The sequence below is a fragment of the Halichoeres trimaculatus genome, unplaced genomic scaffold (assembly GCF_033239565.1).
Source record: "Halichoeres trimaculatus isolate MK-OKI-2021-1 unplaced genomic scaffold, fHalTri1.1 fHalTri1_scaffold_19, whole genome shotgun sequence".
NCBI lineage: Eukaryota > Metazoa > Chordata > Actinopteri > Labriformes > Labridae > Halichoeres > Halichoeres trimaculatus.
This window is the reverse complement of record NW_027437197.1, coordinates 4,180,083-4,207,666: the sequence shown is the minus strand read 5'-3', so window position 1 is coordinate 4,207,666 and position 27,584 is coordinate 4,180,083. Positions and strand designations below refer to the sequence as shown.

Here is a 27,584-nt window from a genome sequence, read left to right as displayed (position 1 = left end):
AAATTCATGTGTCCGACTTATTTTAGACAAACACAACGGATTAGCACTACAAGTAAACAAATAAACGTTAAAAGTATAAAAAAGATACTGAAATAGGATGTGAGGATAATTAATGGGAACTTAACGCCGTTTTTGGCTAACTTTTAAACAAAATGACTTTTATTTTGAAATATGTTACTGATCGTACAGGACATAGCCCGATGTGACTTTCTTTTGTCAAAATATGTATAAACTACCTCCACGTCTCAGATTTAAAAAGGAAATTAAGTTTAGATAAAAGTATTCATTACATTATCATCGAAAGAATATCTTAAAACTAATGGGAAACCAGGAAAAAACGCGTAGACTACATCTGAACTACATTACCCAGAATGCAACTCCGTAGTTTTCTACGTTTTCTGTTACTCTCGCGGGCTTTGTTTTGATATGGCGGCAGGCTTCGAAACTTTTGTTTGTCATGGGGTTATTTCGCTCGATTTCACTCATTTTAACACCGCTTTTCACCTATGTTTAAGGTAAACCATTTATTTTTAACATTTTAATAGAAGATGTGAATGTGAACAGTGTGTCACATTGATTAAACGGCTCGTTTATAACTTTTGTAGTCTATAGGTGGTGTAACTGTTAGCTAGAGGCTGTATTAATATGGAAGCCAAGCCTTTTAAATGCACCGAGGTTTGTTTATGAAGAAAAACTGCAATGAAAGATGAATAATGAGATATTCTAGGCACTTTTATTATTCATCTTTTTGTATTGACATCGGTTTAACTGTTCTTGTCAACTGCTGCAATAAAGTTTACTGTTGCTAACGAAACCAACCCATCCTTATTAAAAGCTCTATCGTGACATTCTTCGAGTTAACGAGTGTAACGTGTTTAAAACAGATTCTCATTTATAGCCACTGTTATTTAAACTTAAACTGGTCACTATTTATAGGCTTCTTGGTATCGTCTGAGTCGGTGCCAATGTGTATTCACGGTGTGATTAACCCCTCACCTGTCACTATAATCTGTTGCTCAAATCCCAGATTAGCGAGCTCTGCATGAGACAGCGCGGTCATCATGTCATCTCCAGCCGGGCCTCAGTACTCGCAGGCAGACTTCTTGGCCAGGTGGATGCCAAGCAGCACCAGAGCCGGGGTGATCCTTACACCCACCCCGGACTTGGCTGTCTCCATGCGCCACATCTCTTCGGTGGGATCCCCTCCTCTGGAGCCGGACGACTCCTTCACCTCCGACTTCTCCCCTCTGCCAGCCTCCGCCGACAGCAGCTGTGTCGGTGGGGATGGATTTGTACGGCCACCTGGAGAAGTGAAGGCTGGGACTGACAGGCTTGTAAACAGTCTGTTATCTGCCCCCCTGAGGGATGCAAATGGAGAGTTGGACGGTTTGGATGAAATGGGGTCGCAGGATTTTTCTCTGCAGATGAAGCTGGAACAGGTAAAACAATATACATTTCTTTTTCAATCACCTCTCCTTACCTTTAATGTTTCTTTTAAGACCTGGGATGCAAGTTACTTGCTTATAAGTGCGAAGAATACTAAGAGACTGTAGATATTTGTGCACAAATAGGGTCAGAAAGACACTTTAAGACTTTATTATAAGCCTTTGGTTACACCTTACTCTCTATCAGACTAATGTAAGTTGGACTAACACATTCTTACTAGGTTAAGACATCAGTTGATGTGGTTTTGTGGCATTTTGAGAGGAATTTTGCTTTGATTATATCACAGCTTCTTAGTTACCTGATAATCCCTACCTCCACTGCTCACAGTGAACAAACACTCTCGACTGTACCTGCCTTCTTTAGTACAGTTCACCTGAGGACAGACTATTTATGCTGGCAAAGACTCAGTTATGGAAAGAGGTTTGCGCATGCAATGTAGCAGGAACCTCACAAACAAATTAGCATGTTAGAAAAGCCTAGAGGAGGAATTAGTGACTGAGCGAGGTCACAATGGGTTAAATACGTTGACATGTCTGTTAAACAAAGGCCAAAGGAATAGTTTTTTTAAGTGCTGCAAAGCCCCTTAACGAGCACTAAGGGACACTTTCAATTAGAGAGTTAGCTAGTGTACATTCATCCTTCTGTCTGCCAGCAAGATCAACTCCTGATGAGACGCTTACGCATGACATTTTGGCACACATGAGAGTAACTCCAGAATGAAGTTAAATAGATTGACCCCGTTATACATGATCCAGCTATTAGAGGGTCAGTATCCTGATGTGATATAATTATATATAATAATAATAATAATTTTTATTTGTATTGCACTTTTAAAAACATAGTTTACAAAATGCTTTGACAAGCATTCAGCACAAAATAATAAAACACAAACAAACACTGAGCACATTAAAGTAAAAACAAAAAGCACAGCTTAAATCAAGACTAACAGAGAGAGACAATTTGAAAAGACATGAGGTGAAAAGGTCCTTTCCATGATTTATAGTACTTTATAGGAACCCAGACAATACAAGAACCATGCAGCCTAAAAAGAGACCATGAGGACCAAACATAAAAAAAAAAAACATAAAATCAGCAAGAATAGGATGCACAATAAAAAAGGGATGAAAGCAGAAATCCAGTTCAGAAAATATAAAAAGATGAAATGCACAATGATGATAAAATTACAAAATAACAAAAAATAAGTGGCGATGATAGAATACAGTAATAAACATGAGCAAGAGTTAAGGCAATTAAAAAGGGTCTAAAAATTATCTGGAAAAGAGTTTAAAAAGGTGAACATTAAAAAGTTAAAATCATAATTAATAGCACATAATAGTATTCATAAATTAATGAAAAGAAGTAAAAGAAGGTAAAGAAAAACAAACAGTAAAACAAAATAAGATAGAGATAAAAGACATTAAAAGACGGTAAAAGACAGTAAAAGATGGCATCACATAAAAGCAAGTTTGTAAAAGTGAGTCTTTAAAAGGGACTTAAAAGAAGCAACAGACTCTGCATGCCTTATCTCCTCCGGCAGGTCGTTCCAAAGTCGAGGAGCTCAGATGGAGAAAGCTCGTTCACCCTTAGTTTTGAGTCTCGACTTTGGAACGACCAGCAGGCCTTCACCAGAGGATCTAAGGCTGTGGGCTGGCACGTATGGGACTAAAAGCTCAGATAAATAACTGGGGCCCAGCCCCATGATTGCTTTAAAAGTAATCAATAAAATCTTAAAATCAATTCTAAAACTCACAGGAAGCCAGTGGAGGGAGGCTAAAACTGGAGTGATGTGATGCCGTCTGTTAAAACCAGTTAAAAGCCTAGCTGCTGCATTCTGGACCAGTTGGAGGCGATGGAGAGATTTTTTATTTATAGCGGGGAGGAGGGAGTTGCAATAGTCGAGCCTGGAGAAAATAAATGAAAACATTTCAATGGAACAGAGGATTATATCGGATTTTGAATTATTTAACTGGAATCATGTTTCTGTAATGTTAGCTGCATCCAGGTAAGAGTAAAACACTTTATTGTATTGTTTGTTTCAAGTTGAGGAAATGGCAGCAGCACATGCAGGAGCAGCTGAAAGCTCATCAGTTGGAGGAGTTGCTTCGCCTGCAGGAGGAGCAGCAGAGGCTGCTGGGATTGATGAATGGATCGCAGGATTGCACAGAAGGTAAGGCAGAGGAAGACACGAGTAACTGTGATACATGCCAATCTGCAGAGTCCTTCCTCTCAATTTTATGCTGTTCTCCTTAAGCCGTATAAAGTGACTCTAACCTGTCATCTCACAGTGACCCCCTCCAGCCCCTCCATCAACAATCATAAGGTCCAACAGGACCCCACCTGTGGCCTCCACCAGGAACAAGAGCTGTCACCAAGAGGGAGACAGACGGAGCCACTGAAAGGCCAACATTATGAGGAGACTGAGGATGAGGAAGACGGTGAGGATATTATTTTAATCATGAGAAGTTTCTGTATTTAGAGTTCGTCTTATTGAAGTCTTTGTGTGTTTCCTGCAGGATCGTGGAGCTCCAGAGAAGGAGATCAGGAGCAGAGTGTGGACACCAGCCGTTTTCACGAGCAAGACGACACCTTAATACCAAATAACAGAGAAGCTTTCAGTCAGACAAGCAGAGGAAAAGATTTCCAAGAGAGGTAGATTCATCATTCTGATGTTCAGAGTGAAAAAGATGAGGAGGTAACTTCACAATTTATGTTGCAGAGGCTGAAGGAGTTATTTTATGTTCTGTGTTTGTCTCCAGACCCATAAACCCTGGAATTGGGGGTCAGAAGAAGACATTTGAGGAGTTGTTGGAGGAGCAGCTGAGACTGGAGGAGCAGAGGCTGAAAAGTACACGACAGCAGCAGGTGAGAGGATATGAAAATCTTCTATAAGTCTTTTTTTTTTTTTTTACTTTGAAAGTGTTTATCTCTTCATTCTTCACTTTGTTTATTATCTCCTTTACAGGGTCAAGATGGAGCTGAAGCAGCACAAGCTCCTCCTAAGAGAGCTTTCCTGAAGCGAGGCGAGGGCCTCTCCAGGTTTACCAACAATCGTAAAGCCTTATTACCAAAAACGGAGATTAAAAAAGATCCCAAACCACAACCCAAGTCCTTGACGCTGTCCCGCAGCAAATCAGAGCCCGTGTCGCTACAGAGAGGCAGGTCTAACGGTGCCCAGAGGCTTCCTGTCCAGCGTAAAACCGCCTCACTCAACAAGGAGAACAGACTGAAAGGCGTCAGCTCCCCGCCTCAGGACATCAGGGCGGAGAGCAAAGCAGCACGGACCAAGGTTTTGGGAAGTCATCAGAGGCAGAACACAGATTCACATCAGAGTGCTCAAACTGAGTCAGACAGCCGACAAACCAAACATCAGCAGGAGCAGAGGAACAGGAAAGGGGGTGTGTCAGCGCAAACGTCCAGGGTGATTGGTCAGAACACGCAGCCGAACCCTGTAACCAAACAGGTCGGCGTCTTAACCGAAAGGGCTGAGAAGGAAGCTGCCGGCGAGAGAAGCTGTGAAGAGTCAGCTGAGGAAGAAACCGGGACAGGAGGAGGAGGAGGAGTGGTTCCTCAGGAGTCCTTCGAGCTGTCGTTCCAGGAGAAGCTGCAGCGCTGGGACTGTGACCGGCAGCTGGAGAACATGGAGCTGGGAGAGTTCGAGCTTCTGGAGCAGGCTGCTGAAGAGCTGTCGTTCTCCTCCAACTCCTCCTTCGTCATGAAGGTAGTAGACTCACTCAAAGAAGTGTTACATTTCATTTTGAGGCCTTTCGAATTCTTCTATAGAAAGTGAGTACACCATATCAAAAGCAAGAAACTTTAATTTCTTAAGAGTATTTAACTGTAATTAAAAGGTCAGGATCTTGAAAAGTTAAATAAATTAAACAGAAAATATAATAAATTTAACAAACAAGAAAGAGAAAAAAAATACAATGAAAATGAAATGGACTCTCTTTTAGAAAAAAATACATGTCAATGAAAATGATACTAATAATATAATAAAATATAATAAAAATAATAATAAATAATAAAATTAATACTAATCAAAAACAATTAAACATAGACCCGGTCTCTAAAGAAAAAACGAAACTCCAAAAAAAACAAAAAAAAAAGACAATAAAAACTAAAGCCTAAATAAAAGGGAGTTTATACAGTTCCTGAATTGTTTGTAACATGTACTTTTTCCCAGTCAATCCGTACTGTCTGTCAAACATTTTGAACATTTCTGGCTTTCAACCGTATTGAAGGGCTGCATTTCTTTGGCAATGTATCTGTCTTTGAGCGCCACCATTTGGCGCTTTTATTTCTATTTACTTTGCCGACCAAAAGCCTCAGTAAGAGCGGATTGTCAAAGAACAAGGCTCTGCTGCACCTCCCCTTCTTCTTCTTCGTCGCCACTATTTTCAAACGGATGCGACATATCAGCTCGTTGGTGTTCATGAGCTCACACTTTGTTCATTCTGATAAAAAACAAAATATTCCCACACTGGGACTGTGGTAGGCGGCTTAAGAACCGTATCTTTGGTGCCATCACTTATATTAGCGTGTGTTTCCTCCTTACCCCTCAGGACGCTCGCTTCAGCTCTCTCCGTGTGTACGCGCGAGCAGCCCTGTCTTCACGCCAAAGATCGCATTTTTGACAGATGCTCACTCCGCCATAAATCTGCTAAATCTGCTATAGAACCTATGCACCCAGATGTTAGGAAAGATAGACGTAGTGAGCCATCTTCTCATTCAGCCTCTTTGGTCGAAAGAGAGGAGGAAAACAAACATGCATGCACGTGTCATCGAGGCTGGCAAACTTACTGAGGACGTTTTTATTTATGGTTCAGTTAATCGATTTATTGATTATCATGACAGGCCTAGACATGAGGATCACTTTTGGATCAGGATATGGAGACAAACATCTCGCAATTACATCAGGACTTTCTGTGTTATTTTTGTTCGTCTCTGATTAGATGCTTGTGATATAAATTGATGTGATGTAAAATAAAATGTTTCTTTTCTTTCAGATTCTTCAGATGGACCAGCTGCAGGCAGCCAGAGGTCTCCCTCCACGCCGGCTCTCCTCCACCCCCATCAAATCCCCTCCCAAAGCCGCTCCTCAGAGGAGCAGCAGCGTCGGCAGCAGTGGTTGTTTGGCGGTTAAAAGTGGCGCCATGAACCCTGAAGTGTTTGTGCTGAAAGTCAAAGACGATAGACTCGAGAACAAACTGAGCATCCAGAGTGAAAATGAAACCGACTCCAGGAGGGAGGTTAATCATGTGAGCTCTGACGTTTCCTCCTGTGGCAGCTCTGACTCTGAGGACCTGCGGGTCAAACCTCCTTCGTTACCCAGCATCCTTAGCTTTCCTGCACCGTCGAACCTGCCATATGATAAGCGCACCTATCAGGACAACGACAGCTGCAGAGACTCAGATGGGGCTCAGGTCGATGAAGGTGAGAGTGACAGCGTCCTCAGCGCTGAAGACGAGCCCACTCTGATCGAGGACGGAGACGAGGGTCAAGTCGTGTTCGACGACAACGACACCTGGAACAACCTGGAGGACACTGTGGTCAGCTCAGCCAATGACAGCAGAGGATTCAGCCCAGTTTCCAGGGAAACAGGCGGCCGGGTCTCTCCTCCGGAGCGGACTCTGCAGAGGAAGGTGGCAGCGAGCAAAGCTGTGGAGATGGAGAGGGTTACTGGGTCAGCCAATCAGGAGCCAGATCCTGCTCCGGCCTCCCAGCTCATGACGAGGCTGTTTCCCTCTCTGAAGCCAAAGACCCAGAATGCACCTCTCCCTCCTCCTCCTCCTCCGGCTGCTCCTGAGTCCAAGAAGTCAGATGAGGAGACAGGTGAGGAGGAGACACGTCAGGTCGCTGAAGCATCAATCTTTCCTTCTTTCCTTCCTTTTTAGCTTTTTAGTCTAAATACATTTTTATTTTCTTCTCACATTTCATTTTTATTTTTGACATGACCAGAGTTTTCAGCTTGAGGCATTAACACTCTGATAACTTTTTCTCAGGTGTGTGTTTTGATGTGTGTGTCTCTCTGTCCCCAGGTCAACAGGTCCAGTCCAGACAGCTCAGAGAGAGGCTGGTGGAGCTGGAGATCGAGATCGAGAGATTCAAGAAAGAAAACGCTGCTCTCACCAAACTCAGACAGGAGAATGAGAGAAACCAGGAAACTCTCAGGTGAGTTTTCTCCACAAAATCAGCTGTAACACACCTTATTAGAGACGTCTTTGTTGTCACATTTTAAACTTTGTGTAATCGTTTTCTAGATGTTGAGCTCTGCTTTCAGGGAATAATTATTTAAACTGAGAGTTTATTTTGATTTGTTTTGATTTATTTCCACTTTTGTCTTGTTTTGTTTTTTTAATTTGTGCCATAGAACATTTTAAGTACAATGTTCAAGACATAAGTCCAAAACAAGCATACTTCCTTCTTTTTTATCCTTCAATATCATTCAAAACCTATATCTACATTTTAGCCTCAACTTGTTTTTCTTTTTTGTGGCAAATCAAAAACTTAATATATCCAGAAAGAAAGTGCCAAAAATAAAAAGTCAAGCAGTATCAGCAATTTGGGGAAATAAACCTTTAAATAATACCAATAAAAAATAATATTATGACACCAGGAATTTAAATCAACTACAAGAGTAATTGATCCTATAAATCTCATTCGTCACATCTATTCAATTACTTACTGTAGGTCCAGCCTGCATCAACCATCTTCACGTGTCTTTTTTCCTTTTGGTAGGAAAGAGCGTTTGGAGTTTGAGAAGACGAAGGCAGAGGAGCTCGCCAAGTTTGAGGAGCACAAAAGGGAGGAGAACAAGAAGCTGCAGAGGGAGCGCAAACTGTTTGAGAAGCACACGTTAGCTGCCAGAGCGATTCCCGACAAGAAGGAGCGAGAGGAGATCCAGGTAACGACGTACAAATCTTATACAGTTTAATGATCCTTCTCTGTTGCATTAACTGCACAGATCTGCTGCCCCCTAGTGGCCAAAAGTCTTAAAAAGAAACAGCTGTACTGTCTGAAAATTGAAATATCACATCAGATATTTTTACCATCTCTGTATATTTTGACTCCACAATCCAAAGTCGCAGCACAGAAAATGAAGTAAAGCTGTCCCTGTGTAGCTTTGCTCTGATGAATCTTAAAATAGGTGGAATTCCCCTTTAATCTCTTCCTGTCCCTTTTTCTGCCAGGTGTTGAAGCAGCAGCTGAGCTCCCTACAGGAGGAACTGAGGGGGAAGGAGAGCCGCTGGGCTGCCACGCACGGCCGACTGAGGCAGCAGATCGACACGTTGAACCAGGAGAACGGCGCTCTGCGAGACGAGGTGACAACCTCCACTCAGCTGAAGCCACACAGCACCAGGCGCACGTGAAAACATGCAGCCCACAGCGCAGAAAACAGAGAGAAAAGAAATTAGACAAGATTTTAAACCCTAGCTTTCAGTCTTCCCAAAGAAAACATTTTTGCAAGTACTTTGCAAGTTAATTCTTCTCAGCCTACAGCGTCAAATCTTAGATTAATGTCTCTAGTGTCACTCAGGGTTCGTACAGCTTAAGGCAAGATAAGTTCAAGGCTTTTCAAGACTTTTTAATGTTATTTGAAATTAATTTTAAGACCAACTTCACAATAAACCCAAACAGACAGAAAACCCAGCTGCAACCACATCAGTTTTCGTTGGTTCTGCTATCGTGACTGCATGATGTGACCATGATTATGTGGCAATTTGGGGCAATTTACAATCATATTAACATGTGTTGACATTTTTAAAGACTTCCAGAGATTAATTTAAGATATTTTAAGGCATTGAAGGCCTTGTTTTTGGATTCATGAATTCAGTGCCTTGTAATGGTACGGCCACATCGTTGAGATTACATACAAAGTCAATGCAAAGACGCGTTTAGATGCCGATTCGCCCAGGACAGTGTGTTAGACGTGTTTGCATGGCGCGTCTAGGGCATCAGACGCCTCAGTGCTCGAGTTGAAGATATTGAACTTTCGACGTGAATTCGCGTGAGGTTGCGCCACGGCAGCCAATCAGCGATGACTTCCCCCACGACATCATTGATTTGATGACGTTGGGGGAGAACCGCCACCTGCTCCAACTCCAACCCCGCTGGAAGATGAAGGAGAAAAAAGGAGAGGAGGGAGGAGTGGGGGCAGGGGCAGAGCCAGGGAAAAGATGGAAGTTCTCTGCGGTCCTCTCTTTCCTTCATTATCCCCAGGGAGACCTCAGGGAACATGGGTCGGGGGGTCGGGGATGAGGTCGCAGGGAACAGCCAGGCAGGGCAAGTGGAGGTGGATTACCAGTGATCTCAAAGGCTTTCACACACTCTCCTGTCATACTTTTGAAACCACAGCTCATTATTTTTCAGATGCTTTTTTGGGCTTTCAGTCTTTAAATGAGCGTTACAGGCGTGATGCATTTAAATTCGCGAGTTTGCGTCCGGTGTGGCTGCGGCATAAGACTTTTTAAGGATCAGTGGGAACCCTGGTCACTGGTCTGCATGAAGGGGGGAACTTACTTACTTTAGCTGAAGTTGCAGCCATGTTTTTTTTTTTTATGGTTTATTATTAAAAGTTTTGTCTTCTAATTTTAGATCCAAACGTTGGAGAAGCTTCGCCTCAGCGCCTGGAAGAGAAGTCCGGTCACTGCAGAGAAAGACAAAGCATCTAAAGATCGTCACAGAATGTCTGAGAGCAACATTTCGTCCGTGACCAAAGGAGTGAAGTTTGCTGTGAGCATGTTTAAAGTGTTTCGTGCTCTGTCTACCTTTCACATTGTCTGTTTATCATGGCGTGATGCTAACGATTTGTTTCCTTCCTGTGCGCTCAGAGCCCGCTGGACTCCAGAGGAAGCAGCAGCAGCAGTCCTCCACACAGCAGCACGACTGCACCACCTGTGAGGAGCTGCAGGGAGAGTCAGGCTGCTGCAGGTCGGTGAAGAGGCTCAGACCGCAGAGATTTTTAAACCACTGATTATCCTTGATGTGCAGCTTAAACAACTTGTGTTGACTGTTTCAGGGATGAAGAGCAGCCTGAGAAAATCCTCGGTTCCTGTCTCCTTTCAGCCTTCCTCCTCCTCCTCTTCCTCCTCACTGCCCGGCAAGAGGAAAGAGGAGAAGTCGACACCTGCTGTCAGCAACAGTCGGGACAAACCGCCAACCCAAGACAGTTCGCAGAATCATTCCCTGGTAAGAAGACTATCAAAGAAGATCAACGACCTACTGATATGACTTTTGACCGTCGTGTTCATGAGCTTATTTGTGTTTTTGGCATCATCTTTTCGTAGGACCATGAGCTAAAAGAAGCTGAGAGCAGCGAGGCAAAGGAGCCAGAGTCGGTTCAGGAGGTGATCACACACCTGGATGGGAAGGTGAGGACGAAGAAGAAGGAATGAGAGCTAGAAATATTTACTGTCTTTGGATTTGAAGTATTTAAGTATCAGTGATGTTTTTACTCCAGATAGAGAAGGTTCTGGCGAGCGGCGACCGTCGCATCTCTTTCCCCAACGGGACCCAGAAGGAAGTTTCAGCCGACGGACTGACGGTCAAAGTTACCTTCTTCAACGGGGACACCAAACAGGTCACAGCCGACCAGAGAGTGGTGAGAGCTTCAGACACAAACTCATGAAACTGATTCTGCTTTTAAATAAATATTTAAAGCTCATAAAAACACGTTTTCTGATGAGACAACACTCTTTTTACGGCTCCCCAGATCTATTACTACGCTGAAGCGCAAACCACACACATCACCTACCCAGATGGCATCGAGGTCCTGCACTTTCCCAACAACCAGACAGGTGAGAGATGGTTGTTATCAGTGCAGCACTTTGTCTGTAGCTTCATGAGAAGGAGCAACAGTTGGTTTTACTGTTTTCATACATTTGACTCGTCTCCAGAGAAGCATTACCCAGACGGACGGAAAGAAATCACCTTCCCAGATCAGACCGTCAAAAACCTTTTTCCAAACGGCCGAGAAGAGAGCGTGCTGACAGACGGGACCGTCATACAAGTCAACCCGTAAGTAAAAAAATCTTCAGAAATTCGTCCAACAATACTCGACTGGGGCTGCAGCTATCGAATATTTTAGTATTCGAGTATTCTACTGAAAATCCCATCGATTAATCGAGTAATTGGATAAAATACATTTTTATTTAGTTAAAGAGCAGTTATTTTTCGAATGAAAATTTTTCTCTTTAAGAAATAGAATTTTCTGATACAGCATGTCAATAAGAGCACTTGCTTTGGTAGCTCCAAAATTTGTAAACACACTTTGACACATTTTTTGTGCCTTGTACATCTCATCAAATGCTGCAGACCCAAATGGCACCTGTTTCGTAGAATGACCCATTCGTCTCCAGACTCCAGAAAAGAAGCTAGATTTGTTGCCATTTGCTATTTTGTATAAGAGGTAGCTTGAGGGGTCTGAAAACTCTCTTAATATGGCCTCAGCTCTATTTGAAATACCACTCTTTGATCTTTTTTAAAATTAAACAATTCCTCGAGGCGAAGAAAATTACTCGAGTATTTTTTGTAATCGAGTACCTCGAATCATTCGAGGAATCGTTTCAGCTCTAGACTCGACCACTCATGGTTTGACTGTGTGTTTGTCTAAGGGACGGTACCAAAGAGATCCACTTCAACACGGGCCAGAGGGAGATCCACACAGCAGACTACAAGAGGAGAGAGTATCCTGACGGCACCGTGAAGACTGTCTACACCGACGGCCGGCAGGAGACGCGGTACCCCACAGGACGGGTCAGGATTAAAGACAAAGATGGGAACGTCATCGTTGACAAGCACGATGTGTAGGGATACAAGTCTTATCAACTCCTGATCCTGAAGACAGTTTAACCTCTTAGTTTTTTTCATTTTTAAAACTTGAATGTGCTTTAAAAGACAAACTACAGCTGGCGACTGTAAACCAGTTCGAAGCCTTTTTATAGTTTTTAAAGTCATGCATTAAAAAGGTTTTTAAAGGATACTCCTTTTTGGTAAAGGACTGAGGAGTTGCTCTGAAACCTTTAGTTTGTGATTTACCACTAAACCATATTCATGACCTGAACACTTGAATTAACTCCGTTTACCTTTTCAGTAAAGACCCAGGCGTTTTTTTAAATATTTGTTTACGATAATTTTAACCTGTAAAAATGTTAAATACATATTTATTTTCTTAGCTGACTGTAAATGTTTTGTAAATAAATGTCTTTTTATTTAAATCCTGCATCTTTGTTTCAGTAACTGCTGAAATCTCCTACGTGATCAAACAGCAGAAATGTTCGCCAGCCTGAAAAGACTTTAATCTTCACACGAACAAATCAACACGAGAACAGAAAGTCAGCATGGCTCACTCAAACACAACAAACTTAAAACGCTGCTTCACAAGAACGCACAGGAAGTTAAAACGACTCTTTAGAAACATAAAATAAACGTCATGGTTCAACAAATAAATGAAGATATGGAAAACCTCCTCAGGGAAACCTGGGAAAGAAGAGATGAGATCAAAATGGATCTTCACTTTAGATCAATCAGGAAAATCAGGAAAAGGTCTAAACCTTACATGAACTTTACTCTTGTGGTTTCTTCCTTGATCCGTTTCACTTGTCCAGCTCAGCCAGTCCCTCCTTCACCAGAGACAGATGGACCAGCTCTCCGCTCTCCTTGTACAGCAGCACGGTGAGCTCGGGCTCCTGCGCCTGAAACGACAAGAAGAAAATCGAGACACGAGTTGAGCACTGAGAAAGTTTCTGAGAATAAAACTTTGAATGATGCCAGAAAGATGAGAAGAGAGATCAATGTGTATTTATTTATTCTTACCACGACGTATGCTGTAGTGTTGCCGTTCAGCAGGTCCAACATGGCCATCGTGGCCTTCATGCTCCACTCAGGGCTGTAGGGCAGCACCCCTCCCTCCGTCTTTAACCTCGGAGCCTTGAAGCCGGCAACTTTAACCTTTAGAGCTCGCGATGGAAAACCCAGAAGCCCTGCTGGCATCTGGCGCAGCCTGACGAGGAAGAACAGACGCTCAGAAAACATAAATGCAGAAACACTGCCACCTAGTGGTCATCTCAGAGAAATCAACCTCCATGCTTCAACAGGGGCGAGTTTGTCTTTCTGTAAAAGGTTTTTCTAGGTGACTTTGTTTGAAGATGACACGTTTTTTTCAAAGATCACATGTTCAACTGTCTGCTTCTTGATTCAAGGATGACTGCTACTCTTCTTGCCCCCTTAGTTTTTTTTTGTTATTTATTAAAAGCAGATATAAACGCAGGTATCTACTCCAGCAGAGTGTGGTGCTCATACTTGCTGACAGGCAGAGTATCATCAGAGCCAAAATCCACATGTTGGACCAGGAGCATCACAGGTTCTACGCTGATCACTTTGGTCAGCTTGGCCCGGTAGTACTGCCCATCACTGTACTCTGCCAGACACGGACCACCTGGAAACCATGAGGAGAACCAGATCTGTTAAACTTTCACAAGAGAAGAATTTAACCTTTGTATACACCTCATTCTGAAAGAAAAGTGCCGATCTGAATGGACATTTAATCGGTTTCACAGGGGTGGAATATTCCTTTCCATGTATACTATTGTTTTCGGAAAAGTCATTCAGAAAGATTCAATTCGGAAAGACAAAAAACTCCTCATGTTACCGTGGCTACTGATTGTTTACTGATGCTCACTGCAAAAAACTAAAATCTTATCAAGTGTTTTTGTCTTATTTTAGGTAAAAAATGTCTTGTTTCACTCGATATGAGACACATTCAACTGATCAGTCCAGAAAACTGTCGTTTCCAGTTACTCAAAAACGAAATGAGGTCTGAATTATTGCAACAAGTAAAAAAAACCCGAAAGTATATAGATATAAAGTGTGTTACAAAGACAGAAAAGGTGTAGGTGTTACCCTGAGGGAAGCTGCTGAGCTGTGGCACGCGGTCGATGTCCTCGTTGATTCTTTCCAAAGCCTCATCCAGAGTCTCTCCATCCACCTCGACGCTGTCGGTTCCCTCCAGAGGCCACAGGAACAGCTACAGGACACAGATTAGCACAGAAAAGTGCAAAACTGCCTTTTAAACACCAGTTTTACATCCTTAGAGTAAAAATCAACAAAAGAAAAACAAACTTTAATCACAGGAAAAATAAAGTGATTAAGTTACCTCGTTTGGAGTCCACAGGTGCTTCACCCGAGCTTTGAAGTGCTCTCCCTTCTGTGGCAGGTTTGGGTAGATGAAGGGCCCCAGCGCCTGCTCCTCTGGGTCCCTCAGACCCTAAAGAGAATTATCAGCTGCATCATTTTTAACCCTTAACGAGCTGAAATCTCAATAAAAGACCTGGGAACACACGTACCTCAGTATTAATGTCCCAATCATCCAGGAAAGACGGAGGAGTCACCTCGTAGGATCCCTGCACAGAAAGACACTCCTTTAAGTTTCTGAAGCTTTATCCTTTAAACACAGACACACACTCACACACACACACCTTCTGCTCTGACAGCGTCCGCTCGATGGAGGCGTGCTCGTGGTGACACATGATCTTGCTGAGGCTCATCCCCTCCAGGAAGAGCGCGACTGACAGAGGCGCTCTGGGGTCAGAAGGCAGCTCCTGACACACACACACATTGGAGGTTACATTGCACACTCCTTCAGGTGTGACACCATTAAAAAGGTTGTGTGTGTAACTGTACCATGACTTGCATGTCCACAGAGCGATTCAGCAACAGCTCCCTGAGTAAGGCAACGGCATCGACCTGCCACCGACCTCCAACCTGCAGAGACGGAGAGCGTGCACGGTGATAAACTCAAGTTTTTACATCAAGCACTCCTTCGTTCACACACTTACAGGGCTGATGTTGTGCAGCATGCAGGGTATGCAGAGCTGAGGGACATCATCACACAGCAGCTTGGGATACACATGGACCACCGGGATGTTCTCCACCAGACCGTAGTCCACATACTGCACCTGGAAACAAAAACAACATCAGAAAATTAACAAAATCAGTCTCAAACTCGTTGGAGGTTTTCTATTCAACATGTACCAAAAGGATCTGTGTCCTGGTGTCCTGGTGTCACACCGACCTTAACGTGTCCTCCCAGCACCTCCAGCAGCTGTCCTCGATACCACAACATGTCTGATCCGATGACAGCGCAGCCCAGCACTGACTTCCAGGTGTAGGGCTTCTGTCTGGGTAATGTCTTCATGCTCTGCTGGATCCTCTTCCTAAGCTGCTCCAGCTGAGACTCTGCAACATGTAAACAGGGTTTATGCTAAAATCCTGAGGTTGATTTCAAAACCTTTTTAAGACTTTTTCAAAAACCTTTAAAAAAGTTTCAAGACTTTATTGCAACTTTCAGTTGTTGTTGGCATCCACTTTTTAACAGTTGTAGTTAACATTTTTACAGAAATGATGTAAGCTAAGGATGAATAAAGCTTGAAAGAATAAATGAAACTAAAGGCAGGTTTATCGACACTCCCACAACAAGAAACAGCAGTTATTCGAGGCCAACTTGCTGAAATTATTTAATCATTTTTAAAATTTAGGACATTTGCCTGAAACTGTGTGATTTGCTTTAATGTTGTATTTAATTTCTCTTAATGAAACTAGAAATGATGTTAATTTATAGCTGGTGTTCATACAGCTCACAATCCTTATTGTTGTATTTTATTATAACTAGAGTCTTTATGTATTTTTTTTTTTATTCTATTCTTTTTTATCTTTGTATTTTTCTACTGACTTCATCGATTTCTGCTGTTAACACAACAATTTTCCAGTTTGGGATCAATAAAGTAACTCTATTCTTTTCTATTCTATAACTTTATCTGCTGAATGTTTAACGTCCCAAAATAAAAAATATTCATGGATATTTTTTGAGTTAAAGCTTGAATACCTATGAAACTTAATACCTCATAAAACCACAATTGAGACTTTTTAATACTTTTTAAGGGCCTTAATTTTCCCAAAATTGATTTATCAACTTTTAATACTTTTTAAGGCACCGCGAACACCCTGTGTAAAACACCCACAAACAAAGGAGTGTGTAAAGCTTGAACAGGGGGCATGTATTTCCTTTTTGGGAACAACAGCTGACTGAGCTGCACCTGCATTCTGTGTCCTGACATAAATAACGCCGTCCTCTCCGATGGCGGAAACGTTCATCTGAATGTGACCGAGGCACGGCAGCTCTGGGGGCTGGTACAGCTGAGTTTGCACCTGGAAACACATGCAGAATACAAAAAGAGCTACGGCTAACGGCTTATACACGATCCTATGAGTTATTCCACATGGTTTATTATGCTACTGTATTACTTCCTGGTGTGTGAGGTCACCTTCTCAGCTGTTATGATGGTGCGAGGGGCAGGTTTTGGGTGGGAGTGAGATGGGAAAACAGGGGCTTTGGAGAGGTCAGAGAGCAGGGGCGAAGCTGGAGGAGGGTTTGTTTTATCTCCGTTAAGACTTTCAGTTTGTGTCACCATCACTGGAGACTGTGCTTCAGCGTCTTTTGGCTTCTGATCTCCAGCATCTCTGCAAGAAACAAGAGTCAAAGACACCTGACAGTTGAAGAAAGAGTCAACATAAGTAGACAGAGCAGACTGTAAATCATTAAAATTACTCACATCTGCCTCGGTTTCCTTTCTCTGAGGGCAAGACCCTCGCTGGTCAGAAAGTCTGCAATGCTAACAAGCTGATCCTTTTTGGTGGAGCAGAACAGAGTGATCGGTTGTGGAGGCTTGTCTGTTAACTCCTTGAGGGCAAGGAAAGAGAAAGAGACTTTGAAACCAACAGAGAAAATCAAAGGGTAAACAGGTGGAGAAATAGCAAAGTGGTTTTTAAGTTATTTATCAATATGAAGACAAAAATGTAAGCACGAGGAGGGAGAGATGGAGAAGAAACCTTTATAGTCATTAGAGCTGAGGCCCCGGTTAGGTAGGAGGAGATTAAGTCACATGCTGTAGCCGACCAGGTGGAAAGGCCTCCAGCTGGTCTGAAACAGAAAAGGCAACAGTTTCATTTTCATTCTGTTTTTATAACCAGTTAAAGGTCCCATATTATGCAAAAATCACTTTATTAAGTCTTTTAGTGAAATTTGTGGGTCTTTGGCTTTCCTCCCAGCCCACAAAATGTGATATTTAATGACAAAACCTGTACTTAGTAGTGCTTATGAATGTAAAATCCTGAACTAAAACAAGTTGTTGGGATTTTGTGGAGTTGCCGACGTCAGTGATTCCTTTTTTGACCAATCAGGAGCAAGTTTGACCTGATTGGTCCACCGGAGCAGATAGCAGATGAAGAGCCATCACTGCTCTGTTTTTGGCTGTAAACAGCCACATAGTTCCATGCTCAAGCTTCCCATCTCAGAAGAAGACAGACTAGGTGTCTAGAGTTCATTTATCAGGAAATGTTCCAGCTACACTCAGTAAAACTGTGCATGTGTTTGCTAGTCACTTCACGGCCGACTGTTTTTCCATCTTTGGACAGTCCAACAGAGGGCTAGCCAATAGACTGGTCCTGAATCCAGGTGCATTACCAACCATCCTCCAACAAACCTGGGACCCTGGAAATGTGAGTATTTTAAATGCTGTGTGCTGTGGAGCAGATGGAAGAGCCTTTCCTCAGTGTCCCCCCTGTCTCTGTGTTAGCTTCAGGATGCTAACTTTAGCTGCAGTTAGCCTGTTGTTTTAGTCTGTAATGTTACAGTAAACGAGCTTCTCTGTTTTCTAAACATTGTGCACTTGGAGCTCGTGGCGCCGCTCTCAATGATGTGGAAGAGCGGGGCGGTATCAGCGGTGGCTCATTTACATATGAGGGCCACGCCCACTAAATCAGAGCGTTCTGAACAGAGGGGCTATGAGAGCCTGGAAACAATGCTGCTGTGCTTGATTTATTGGCTTTTTGGACCAAAACATGTTACTACCATTTCATGAAGACATCAATGATCCATATTAAACTGCAGAAAAGGAGCAGAATATGGGACCTTTAAAACCTGTGATTTTAATGTGGAGGATAAAGGATTAGTAACCTGATGTTAGTCAGAGTGCACTCCAGTGCCAGAGACCCGATCAAGTTCTGTGGCAGTGGCCTCAGGTTGCTGACGTGGACCTTCACTATGTTTCCATGGTCACAGCGCTTCACCTTCATAAATAACAGAAAGAGGAGGAGAAACAGCAAACATGACACAGATATCAGACTGATTTTGGTGTGACTTCTCTATCGTTCTAAATGTTTTATACCTCTGCAATCTTGCTGGATGTGACGTCAGCGCAGAGCTGTCCTCTCTCCCAGACCCCGTTAACATGAGCAGCACAGTACATGTCCGCCTTCCACACGGCGTCCTCATCAGGCTGCACAGACGCACACTCCTGCTTCACCAGCTCACAGATCCTGAAGAAACAGATATGATCTAAAATCCAAACTCCAAATGTGGACCATGAGGGTCTGTAAATCATTATTCTGCTGCTGACCTTTTCAGGTGAGAGTTAAACTGCGTGAGCTGGACGTAAAAGCTGCTTGGTGAGTTGACGTGGCTGACCCTGACTTTCAGGTCTTTCAGTTGAGCCTGGATCTCTAGCTGAACCTGCAGCGGCTCCTGGTCACCGTTCAGGTTTTTGTCTGAAGCATCAGCCCCCTGTGTGGGTGATTCGGGGTTAAGTGGAGGGTCCCAGATGTCAGACTCATCACCAGGCCGCCTGGCATCCTTAGACTTCAGTCTATCAGGGAGAAAAGAAGAACAAGTGGAGGTGGTGAGGAAAAAGAGTTATGAGAAATAAAAAATCTTAAAAAGTTGGAAAAGAAAGAGGTGGAGAGATAAATCAGGATCAAAAATGTACCTTTTGCTCTAATTTTAAGAAATGTATACTGTAGAGAAAAAAACTCACTCTTCTTTGAAGCAGGCCAGCTCCTCTTTGACCAGCAGCTCAGCGATGTTTTCTTCTGGTCCGTTCAGGCCGCTCTCAAACAGTTTGACCGGGAGAGGCTTAGACCTTGGGACAGATGCTGCAGAGATACAAGAAAGAAAATAAATCTGATTAAATTTCAATTATTAATTTACACATACACAAAGGGACATGAAAACACTACCTGTTGCCACAATCGTGACCAGTTTCTGATCAGCCAGGCTGATGAATCTGTTAACACAGGCTTCATCCCAGGTCTCTCCATCCACAGGGTTTACTTCTGACAAGCAGCAGTGGATTGCCTGGACAGTAGAGAAGACACGTTAGATTTTCATCAGAGGAAGCAGCATCTTTATTGTGAGATATCATTAGATTAATACTGAGTCAACATATAATTTTTGTCATGTAGGATTTTTCAGCTTGGTCTCATTCTCAGGAGGATCTTACAGCAGTTGTAATCAAAGGTCTGAAGTTGTTTCTCACCATAGAGGGAAGTGCAAAGAACTCATCCTTAATCTTCCTCAAGTCGCGGACGGTTAAGGTTTTCTTACACCCAAGGTCAACATAGCGCACCTCCACTTTTCCTTCACCCTGGTGACCTTAATCACACACACATGAAAGAAAACTTCAGCTTATTTATGTTAGTCGTGACACACACAAGCAGCCTGAATGAATTTATTATCATTAACAGCAGCATGACTTAATAAGGTCTGTGGGTGTTTTCGCTACTTGTTAGTAAACACATCATTCAAACTGGGCCCCTCCTCCTTGGCTCAGTGCCAGCAGCAGCACACACCCACTGCCTCTGACCGTAGCTATGTGAACACACTCACCAGCCAAGGGAGAGACTCGAGAGCTGTGCACCTGACTTGGCATGTTAGCACAAGCTAATCACAGGTATTTGACACTTAGCAGGTTAGCAGAAAGCTAACTTGCTGCTCTCCAAAACTCAAAAGTGAGAATATCAAGACAAACTTCACACTTGTTTAGGAAAAATCTGTTTGGCGATTCCTTTTGGTCATGATTATCTTCCTCTGTGCCTGTGTTTAGATAGCATCTCCAGCTACTCCCTGCCCAGAAATGTCCTGACAAAACCAAAACATCAACATACAGGCAGAGGAAGGGGTTGAGGCACACACAGATTCCGATGTATAGAATCATCGTGTCGTAATACGGTGCTACCTCGGCTGCAGAGCCACAGCTGGCTACGAGGCGCTCGCCGCTTAGTGTATCAGTCCGCACGCGCGGCATGCCAGATATAAACAAACGCAGGTAGTCTGCCAGGACGAAGAGACAAGATGAGAACTAGAGCCTTATTTAGCGGTGTTTTTGTGAGAAAGTAACGCACTGAAAATTCTCTAAATTAAGCGTGAATGCAGACAGATATCAGACTTTTTTGGTGGGAGTCCGTTTATTTGTGTTTTTGGTCAAGTAAAATATGGCCCCGTCTGACTGCAGAGGAAACCTGCAGAGGAGCAGGGAGGGGGTGTTTGGTGCGTGCGCCCTGGGCTTCTGCTGCACAAAAACACTGTAATTTCTGCCCTAAACCTTGTGATAGGACCCAACTTGTTCCATCCTGGAATATCACTTTAAGCAGGATTATTCCTATAAACATTGACATTTTATTTTATTAGGAAAATCCTGCAGACTCCACCTTTAAGTGACAACATTTAGTGCAGTATGCATCGATGAAGACTAAACCTCACCTATGACCTGAGCTCTGTGCCACAGGTTGTTCTGACAGCGAGCAACGTAGGCTTGCTCTATCACGGGGCAGTAGACTCTCAGGTCTTCTCCTTTGGCCACAGTTGTTGCGTTATAACATTCCTGGAGCTTGGCTGACAGCAACGAGAACTCCATGCTGTCAACCTGGTGTGTTTGGGTAAGTTTGGAGTGTGGGAAGAAAAAGAACAAGAAGAAACCAATCAGAAAACATGAATAGAGTGGTGTTCTGTTCTTTACATTTCCCTCTTTACACTCGGAAAAACTCACCAGCTGGATGTAGAAGTCTGCAGGGCTGTTGATGTGACACACCACAGCATTGACCTCTGTGTTCACCTTGGGATAGACAGGAGGGTAGTATGACAGAGGCTTCCTGTCCTGAAGCACTGGATTGAAAAACCTAAGAAATTTGAGAACAACAGCAAAATCTGGGACCACTTCAGAGACTGACAGTGCTTTAAATCAAGAACCTGCTTTTCAGAATGTTTCCAGCTGATTCCCAAAGTCTTGTGTTTACCTGGCCACCTCGATAAAAACAAGATACTCTCTGACTGAGATGGGGACGTTATTGGGATGGTCCACGGAAACTTTTCTGAGGTCCACCAACAAAGAGTCTCTGTCACGACCAAAACGCCGCATTTCAACAGCCGCAGAGCCGATGATACGGCGGAATTCCACCCGTGATTTCTCACACCAGCCCTTCGACTATAACACACACACACAAATACAAAATCACATGAAAAAGACGCCAAGACTCCACTTGCTTTTTCAGATCAAAAGTTACGATTTTCAATGTTGAGTGTTCTTGGATTTTGGTTTTCTAATCTAAATTTATCATAATATCATCGTATTGTTCCTGAAATGTCTCTGTGTCTGATCCCCTTACATTCATCATCTGTCAGGTAAAAGTACTGTAACTGTGTAAGTTTCTCACCAGGTCATATGGGACCAGGTCCATGAGGGAACACCTGATGGCTTGAGGAGCATAGCGAAGTGTATTCAGAGATTCACACATCTTCCTCAGGTGAGTGTTCACGGCTTCTAGCGGCAACTCAGAGGGATCTTCTCTGCTAAAAAAATGGGACAGAGAGTATTTTACAGTCAGTATACAAATTCTTGTGCTGCACATATTAATGTACCTCTATGCCGCTGACATCAACCACAAGCGTATTTACAATGCTGCGTGTACCTCTGTATGGTAAGGCCTTTGGATTTGCCACAGTCAATGAGAAAGACTCTGAGCCCAGCCAGCTGGGAGGCAAGACACGCTCTTACAGTCTCAACACGTCCAATCTGAGAGATTTCAACCACACGGCCTCGACACCAGAGTCCTTCTTCCTGCCTAACAAAGATCACCAGGCCTGGAAAGGAGCCGAGGACAGGATGACAGACTGAGCCTGGCACATGATTTAGTGCAAAACCAACAAACCAGGACGTTCTTACCAGTTCCCACGGTGTCACCGTCAGTGAAGTGAGAACTCTCACTGCAGCAGTAGTCGTTGATCTTCCTGGACAGGATCTCGTTCTCCGTCCTCTCTAACATGCTACAAACGTAGAAGTGACTTGGATTCACGATATGGGTCACCACCACCCACTTGGAGACTAGGACGAAGGACCAAGAAGAATTAGAGAGATCTTTTTTAACACATGCAAAAAAATATCCATAGATTTCCTTTAATATGTCTTCATACCAGGTCTCTTATTGCCAAACATCTGATGTTTCCGTCTCCTCTGGATTCTCCATTTGTCATTAGCAAGTTCAGGCCCAGTGGGTGGGGAACCTTCAGAAAAATACAAAACATTCACAATGACAGATTAATGCTTCTCTTCCACATCACAGACACAATCATTAACCAGGATGTTCTTATCGTTTTTCATAGAGCTCATCACAAACCTTGCCCTTTCTCCTCATCTATAATCTCCTCAATGATGACATCTGGGATTCTGATGTCTGAGATGACATAGTGTTGGGGGGGACTGGCTCTGGGATGAGGACTCAGATTTGAATGTGAGCTCTGTGTCAAGGGACTGCTGGCTCTCGGACTCCCTTGGTCTTGTTTTTGAGAGCTGGGGGACTTGTTGTGGCTGGGTGAGACACAGTTGATTTGTCTGATCTCTGCGCGGTTTCCTGGGGACTTTCTGTAGGAGTTATCCTGCTGGTGGCTTACTGGTGGAAACTTGGACAAGCTGGGCGAGAGAGCAACAATGGGAGTTGGTTGTCAAAACATAGAAGATTGATTTGATAAAGCCCTGGGATATTATTCCAAGTGGTGTGCTAGTAAAGTATCAGAAGACTCACGGTTCTGGGTCACTGGCCTCCATCTTCAGAAATAATGTCAGGCTCTGGTCTGATTCCTCAGACTGAACCACACAGCTTAAAAAAAACAACATACACACAGATTTATGTATTAACATGCAGATGCTGTTTTAATATTAAAACAAGACTCCAAACAATCATCTGAGCAGAAGTTTCGAACCTCAGTCCAGATCCCAGAGTTATACACTCCATATCAAAGGACTGTTTATCAACAGGAGCCTTCAATGTCTCCACAACCTATCGCCCAAAAAACAGAAACACATCAGTTTCATTCAGTCTGTACATGCCAGTTTCATGGTGTGTGACTGTGGATTGTGAGCTAACAAGGAAGTACTTGTACAGATGTGTAGAGGATAAACATTTCATACTTTATCCAGGGTGCAGTACTGCTCCAGGAAAGGAACTCGAAGCACTTCTCTGGCCATCTGCATGGCAATCCCCAAGGACTTGATCTGCTCCTGGACGCGTCCCAGCTCCACTTGGCTGGTAGAGAATTTACCCTCAAGTTCACTTAGCTTACTCAGCTGTATTTGCTTCCTAAAGACAAAGAAAACACATGCATGAAGATGATTATCACTTTGTTGAAACTAGGAAAAACCTTGTTTCATTTCCCAAACAATAAAACAACTCATAATGCATGATTTGTTAGAACTGGAGTGTCTACCCATACCATGTTTGAACAAAATATAAAGCCTCCTCTGCAGACTGCTTGATCTCCACCTCCAGCCGAACTCGCTCCACTTTTACTTGTTCTGCTAAACCAGTCTTCAGAGTCTGCATAGATAACACAATATAGACAGGGTATATGCTGAAATCCTGAGGTTAAATTCCATACCTTTTTAAAACAAAAAATCTCAAGACCTCATCGCGACTTTAAGCTGTTGTTAGCAACCAATCTTTGACAGTTGACAAGCTGAGAAGGAATAATGCTTGAAAGAATAAATCAAACTGAAGGCAGGATAATTGACATTCCCATTCCCACAAAAAGTAACAGCAGTTATTTAAGGCCAACTTGCAGAAAAAAAACAATTTATTTCATCATTGTCAAGAATTAGGTGCTTGAGATTGTGTTATTTGCTTTCTATCTGCGTTACATACTGACGGCTACTAAACTCCTGTACAAACTGAGTTTGTCACATTAGCCTACGGGTATGTTGGGCTGCTAGTCCTACGCATAGCCTGTGCCTCACAAAATTACAACTTTGCTCATCTCAAATAACAGCACTACGTAACTGTACTGATAAATAACTTATCTCATGGCGGTGTATCCAGTAAAAAGGTGATTTGAACAAAGAAATTTTTCCAAAACAACTGAGATCAGGGGAAGCTTTCTCTAAATCGTAAGAATCTAAGATCCCAGGTCCTCAAAAGTCCAAGAAATTTTCTCAGGAGGCTTGAGAAACTCTTATGATCCAGAGAGAAATATTTTGAGATGCTAAAGCTTTTTCTAGATCCTCACGCTGGTCTGTGATGAGTGTGACGAGCAGAATGATCGCCCAATCACCAGGTGAGGTTATTTTTGAAGGTTCAGAACCTGAAAACATTTTCAAACCAGGTGTACTATTTCCGAGGCGAATATATGGACCTGTCTGTCTGGCGTGTCAGGTTAGTTTGTAACAGTCACAAGAAGGAAAATAAATATTTATGGATACGTTTGGAGTCAAAGCTTGAATACCAATAAAATTTAATACCTCATAACATTTCGCTCAAGACTTTTTAATACTTTTTAAGGGCCTTAATTTTCCCACAACTGATTTATCAACTTTTAATACTTTTTAAGACCGCGCGGACACCCTGTATAGAGAAGTCCAAGACAAAGTTTTTGATTTACATTCCTGATTTTAAAAAAAATGATGGTGTTTTCTTTTTGGGAAACAGAAATATGTATGGCATACAATGATGCTTAAAATGTGTGTGCAATATTTGGGATCTTGAGGACTTCTCACCTCTTGGATCTGTTTCAGAAGGGCCAGATTTTCTGCAGCCTGGGCCAACGCCTCATCCACAACCTTCCCACTCTTCTTGTCAGTAGGCTGGATATGACATGAGGATAATCAGGAGAGAAATGCATACTGCCATAAAGAGGCAATGCAGATGCTTACATACTAGTATTTAGGGCTAACAAAACAAATTATTATCCCATGGAAACATCATTTGTGATCTACAACATACCTGTTGCTCTTCATCCACTGTATTGTCATTAATGTCAAGGGATGCGAATTTGTTCTTCCTGTGCTTCATTGATTTTTCAGTGCGTAAGCTTGAAGGGATCACAAAACAAAAACAACATGATCAAAGTACAGACAATTCAAAAAATCTACAATCTAATTACAAAAAATGGCACCAAATGTTATTTTAAGGGTGCACTGTTTAGAACATCATCCCCATGAAAGCATCATTTTCTTTTCATTCACATTTAATGTTGCTAAAATTCTTAATTGCACCTTTTAAGCCTTTAAACATTGTCAAATAACATTAAATGACACGTGTTACTTTTTCTGCTTGTTCACTTGAGCAGTGTAGATGAGGCCAATGATTCGGCTGTCTTCCTGCAGAGCATGCACCCCACCTTCAGGAAGGATTGATTCAACCTGCAGACAGGGAGAGTTGGTTAGATTAAGAATGTTTATTTAACTTCTTTTGATTTTAGTAATGCCAGGTTATCTGCAGGAACACTGCTGCTGATTTTACCTCACACTCTGGGCATACAATGGTGCCGTCACACTCAATAGACAGCAAACATGATGTGCAGTAGATGTGGCCACATACAAGCACACGAGGGAGGTTGCCTTCAGCTTCATCCTCTGAAAGAAATCAAAACAATGCAGACATGGAGGAATAATTCAACATGCATTCTATGAATAAGACCAGAGCATGAACATATTCAATCAGCATAGTTGTACCACTTCTACCTCTTTATTTTACAAGCAAGTGTAAGTGTTTGTGCTTTTTTATCCTGATGTTTCCTGCAATAAACTCTAGGGGGAGCAGTTAACACCTTGGACCTTCAATAGAGCATGTAGCAAGGTCGTGAACTTTACCTCTCTTCCGTTTGGACACTTTTTGTCTGGACATGAACTTTCATGTGAATTTTTCATGAAACTCAAATTTCCTCCAATTAACTACAATATAAAGTGGATGAAGGGTGAGTTACGCACAGCATTATTTTGCATTAAATAAATTATTGTTTACAGAGCAGAACCATTTAGTTATGCTAGGAGATAATAGAGAAATTTGACAGTTTTAATGTCAAATTTAACTTGCTTTAACATGCCACATTTAGCTGTGGGTAAAGATGCTACATACTGCAACATGGCTTATATTGACTAACGTCAAATGTTAGCTGGACTTACTACTCCCCAGAATTAACAACTGTAAGAAACACTAAAAAGTATATGTATGTTAGGTCTGGAAACTGAAATATGCATTTCTTCTGACTTGAAAGCACAAACCAACAAATGCGCATGTTCCATTCGCTAACTCAGCAGCTAGCCTGCCGTCGACGTTTGCTAGCTTACAACTTTGCCTCATAACTCCTAAAAACTCGACGTTAAACCGTCGAAAAGGGACATTTAAAGATCTTACCAGGCAGTATATATGCCTCTCCACATGATCCGCAAATTACGGCGCTTGGGTTGTCACTTCTGTCCATTATTTCTCCCTCTTTTTGTAATAAAATTGTTGTTCTGCGTCCCTAAACCGCACGAAGGGGATTCGCGGGTGTCTCTGTCACGTGATGGTGCCGCATGGTGCGTTCACTGTCAAGCAGAAGAATGAACGAACGTTTGAAACGTTTTGATACTGAAGTAAAATAAATAAACAAACAAAAATAACCAATTTTCAAAAGTTTTAAGCACCAGATTCTTTTGTAAAGAGTGTGTTCAAGCAGTTTATAATACATTTTTGAGTCTTTATCATATATGGACACCTGAGGGCGCCAAATACTAAGGCAGGGGGGGTGGGATAAGGGTGCTCTGTTGGATAAAGCCACAAAGATGGGAAAAAAATACACCATCCAGCTCTGTGGATTAGCAAAACTGAACCTCATATTTAAATTTTTCAATTTTAAGTTATTTTCTTTAGATTTTTTTTTTTTAAATATCCTTGCGCACTCTGGACATATCTCACTTGCTTTTGTCTTGAGAACAGTGGGTTTGTGATTCCTGGGCATGGTGTAAAGATATTTAGGATGGTCTTTGCACATGCATTGAATT

The 27,584-nt window shown here is 42.6% G+C and overlaps 3 protein-coding genes across 4 annotated transcripts in view; 2 read left to right on the top strand and 1 right to left on the bottom strand.

Annotated features, from left to right (window-relative positions):
• The first annotated feature begins 388 nt into the window (after positions 1-388).
• On the top strand, positions 389-12,614 carry cpap (centrosome assembly and centriole elongation protein). The gene is made up of 19 exons (XM_074694856.1): positions 389-515; positions 1,028-1,439; positions 3,487-3,613; positions 3,732-3,881; positions 3,960-4,095; positions 4,203-4,308; positions 4,409-5,164; positions 6,453-7,278; positions 7,485-7,617; positions 8,185-8,350; positions 8,637-8,768; positions 10,042-10,179; positions 10,278-10,377; positions 10,466-10,635; positions 10,734-10,817; positions 10,907-11,047; positions 11,159-11,243; positions 11,343-11,463; positions 12,060-12,614. The coding sequence occupies exons 2-19, from the start codon at positions 1,062-1,064 to the stop codon at positions 12,253-12,255; spliced, it is 3,945 nt and encodes a 1,314-aa protein (XP_074550957.1). The 5' UTR covers positions 389-515; positions 1,028-1,061; the 3' UTR covers positions 12,256-12,614.
• A 113-nt stretch (positions 12,615-12,727) lies between these two features.
• On the bottom strand, positions 12,728-27,157 carry rnf17 (ring finger protein 17). The gene is made up of 38 exons (XM_074694183.1): positions 26,956-27,157; positions 26,062-26,174; positions 25,864-25,961; positions 25,543-25,630; positions 25,317-25,403; positions 24,041-24,144; positions 23,739-23,907; positions 23,531-23,607; positions 23,353-23,427; positions 22,948-23,240; positions 22,745-22,834; positions 22,497-22,655; positions 22,243-22,414; positions 21,988-22,123; positions 21,571-21,758; positions 21,324-21,453; positions 21,038-21,200; positions 19,815-19,930; positions 19,516-19,633; positions 19,314-19,431; positions 18,900-19,145; positions 18,669-18,819; positions 18,458-18,570; positions 17,332-17,422; positions 17,055-17,182; positions 16,767-16,962; positions 16,539-16,650; positions 15,518-15,681; positions 15,282-15,401; positions 15,127-15,207; positions 14,922-15,044; positions 14,790-14,846; positions 14,600-14,710; positions 14,347-14,470; positions 13,747-13,882; positions 13,261-13,447; positions 13,004-13,139; positions 12,728-12,924 (listed from the first exon to the last, which is right to left on the bottom strand). Exons 1-37 carry the CDS (start codon positions 27,020-27,022, stop codon positions 13,041-13,043), a joined length of 4,800 nt encoding a protein of 1,599 aa, XP_074550284.1. The 5' UTR covers positions 27,023-27,157; the 3' UTR covers positions 12,728-12,924; positions 13,004-13,040.
• The window catches only part of LOC141807965 (rho GTPase-activating protein 20-like), a 172,813-nt gene continuing 171,617 nt past the window's right edge, over positions 26,389-27,584 (top strand). For both annotated transcript variants that reach the window (XM_074694181.1, XM_074694180.1), the window contains exon 1: positions 26,389-26,515. The gene's annotated coding sequence lies outside the window, so the exon portion shown is untranslated. The remainder of the gene's footprint in view (positions 26,516-27,584) is intronic.

What these genes read in the sequence shown, in the direction of transcription:
- cpap (XM_074694856.1), top strand. Translation starts at nt 1,062, where the DNA reads ATGTCATCTCCAGCCGGGCCTCAGTACTCGCAGGCAGACTTCTTGGCC. An exon ending in ATCGCAGGATTGCACAGAAG is followed by an intron (nt 3,614 to 3,731) that starts GTAAGGCAGAGG and finishes GTCATCTCACAG; the next exon opens with TGACCCCCTCCAGCCCCTCC. An exon ending in TCACAGCCGACCAGAGAGTG is followed by an intron (nt 11,048 to 11,158) that starts GTGAGAGCTTCA and finishes ACGGCTCCCCAG; the next exon opens with ATCTATTACTACGCTGAAGC.
- rnf17 (XM_074694183.1), bottom strand. Translation starts at nt 27,022, where the DNA reads ATGGACAGAAGTGACAACCCAAGCGCCGTAATTTGCGGATCATGTGGA. An exon ending in AGTACTGCACCCTGGATAAA is followed by an intron (nt 23,608 to 23,738) that starts GTATGAAATGTT and finishes TTTGGGCGATAG; the next exon opens with GTTGTGGAGACATTGAAGGC. An exon ending in GGTCACGATTGTGGCAACAG is followed by an intron (nt 19,432 to 19,515) that starts GTAGTGTTTTCA and finishes GTATCTCTGCAG; the next exon opens with CATCTGTCCCAAGGTCTAAG.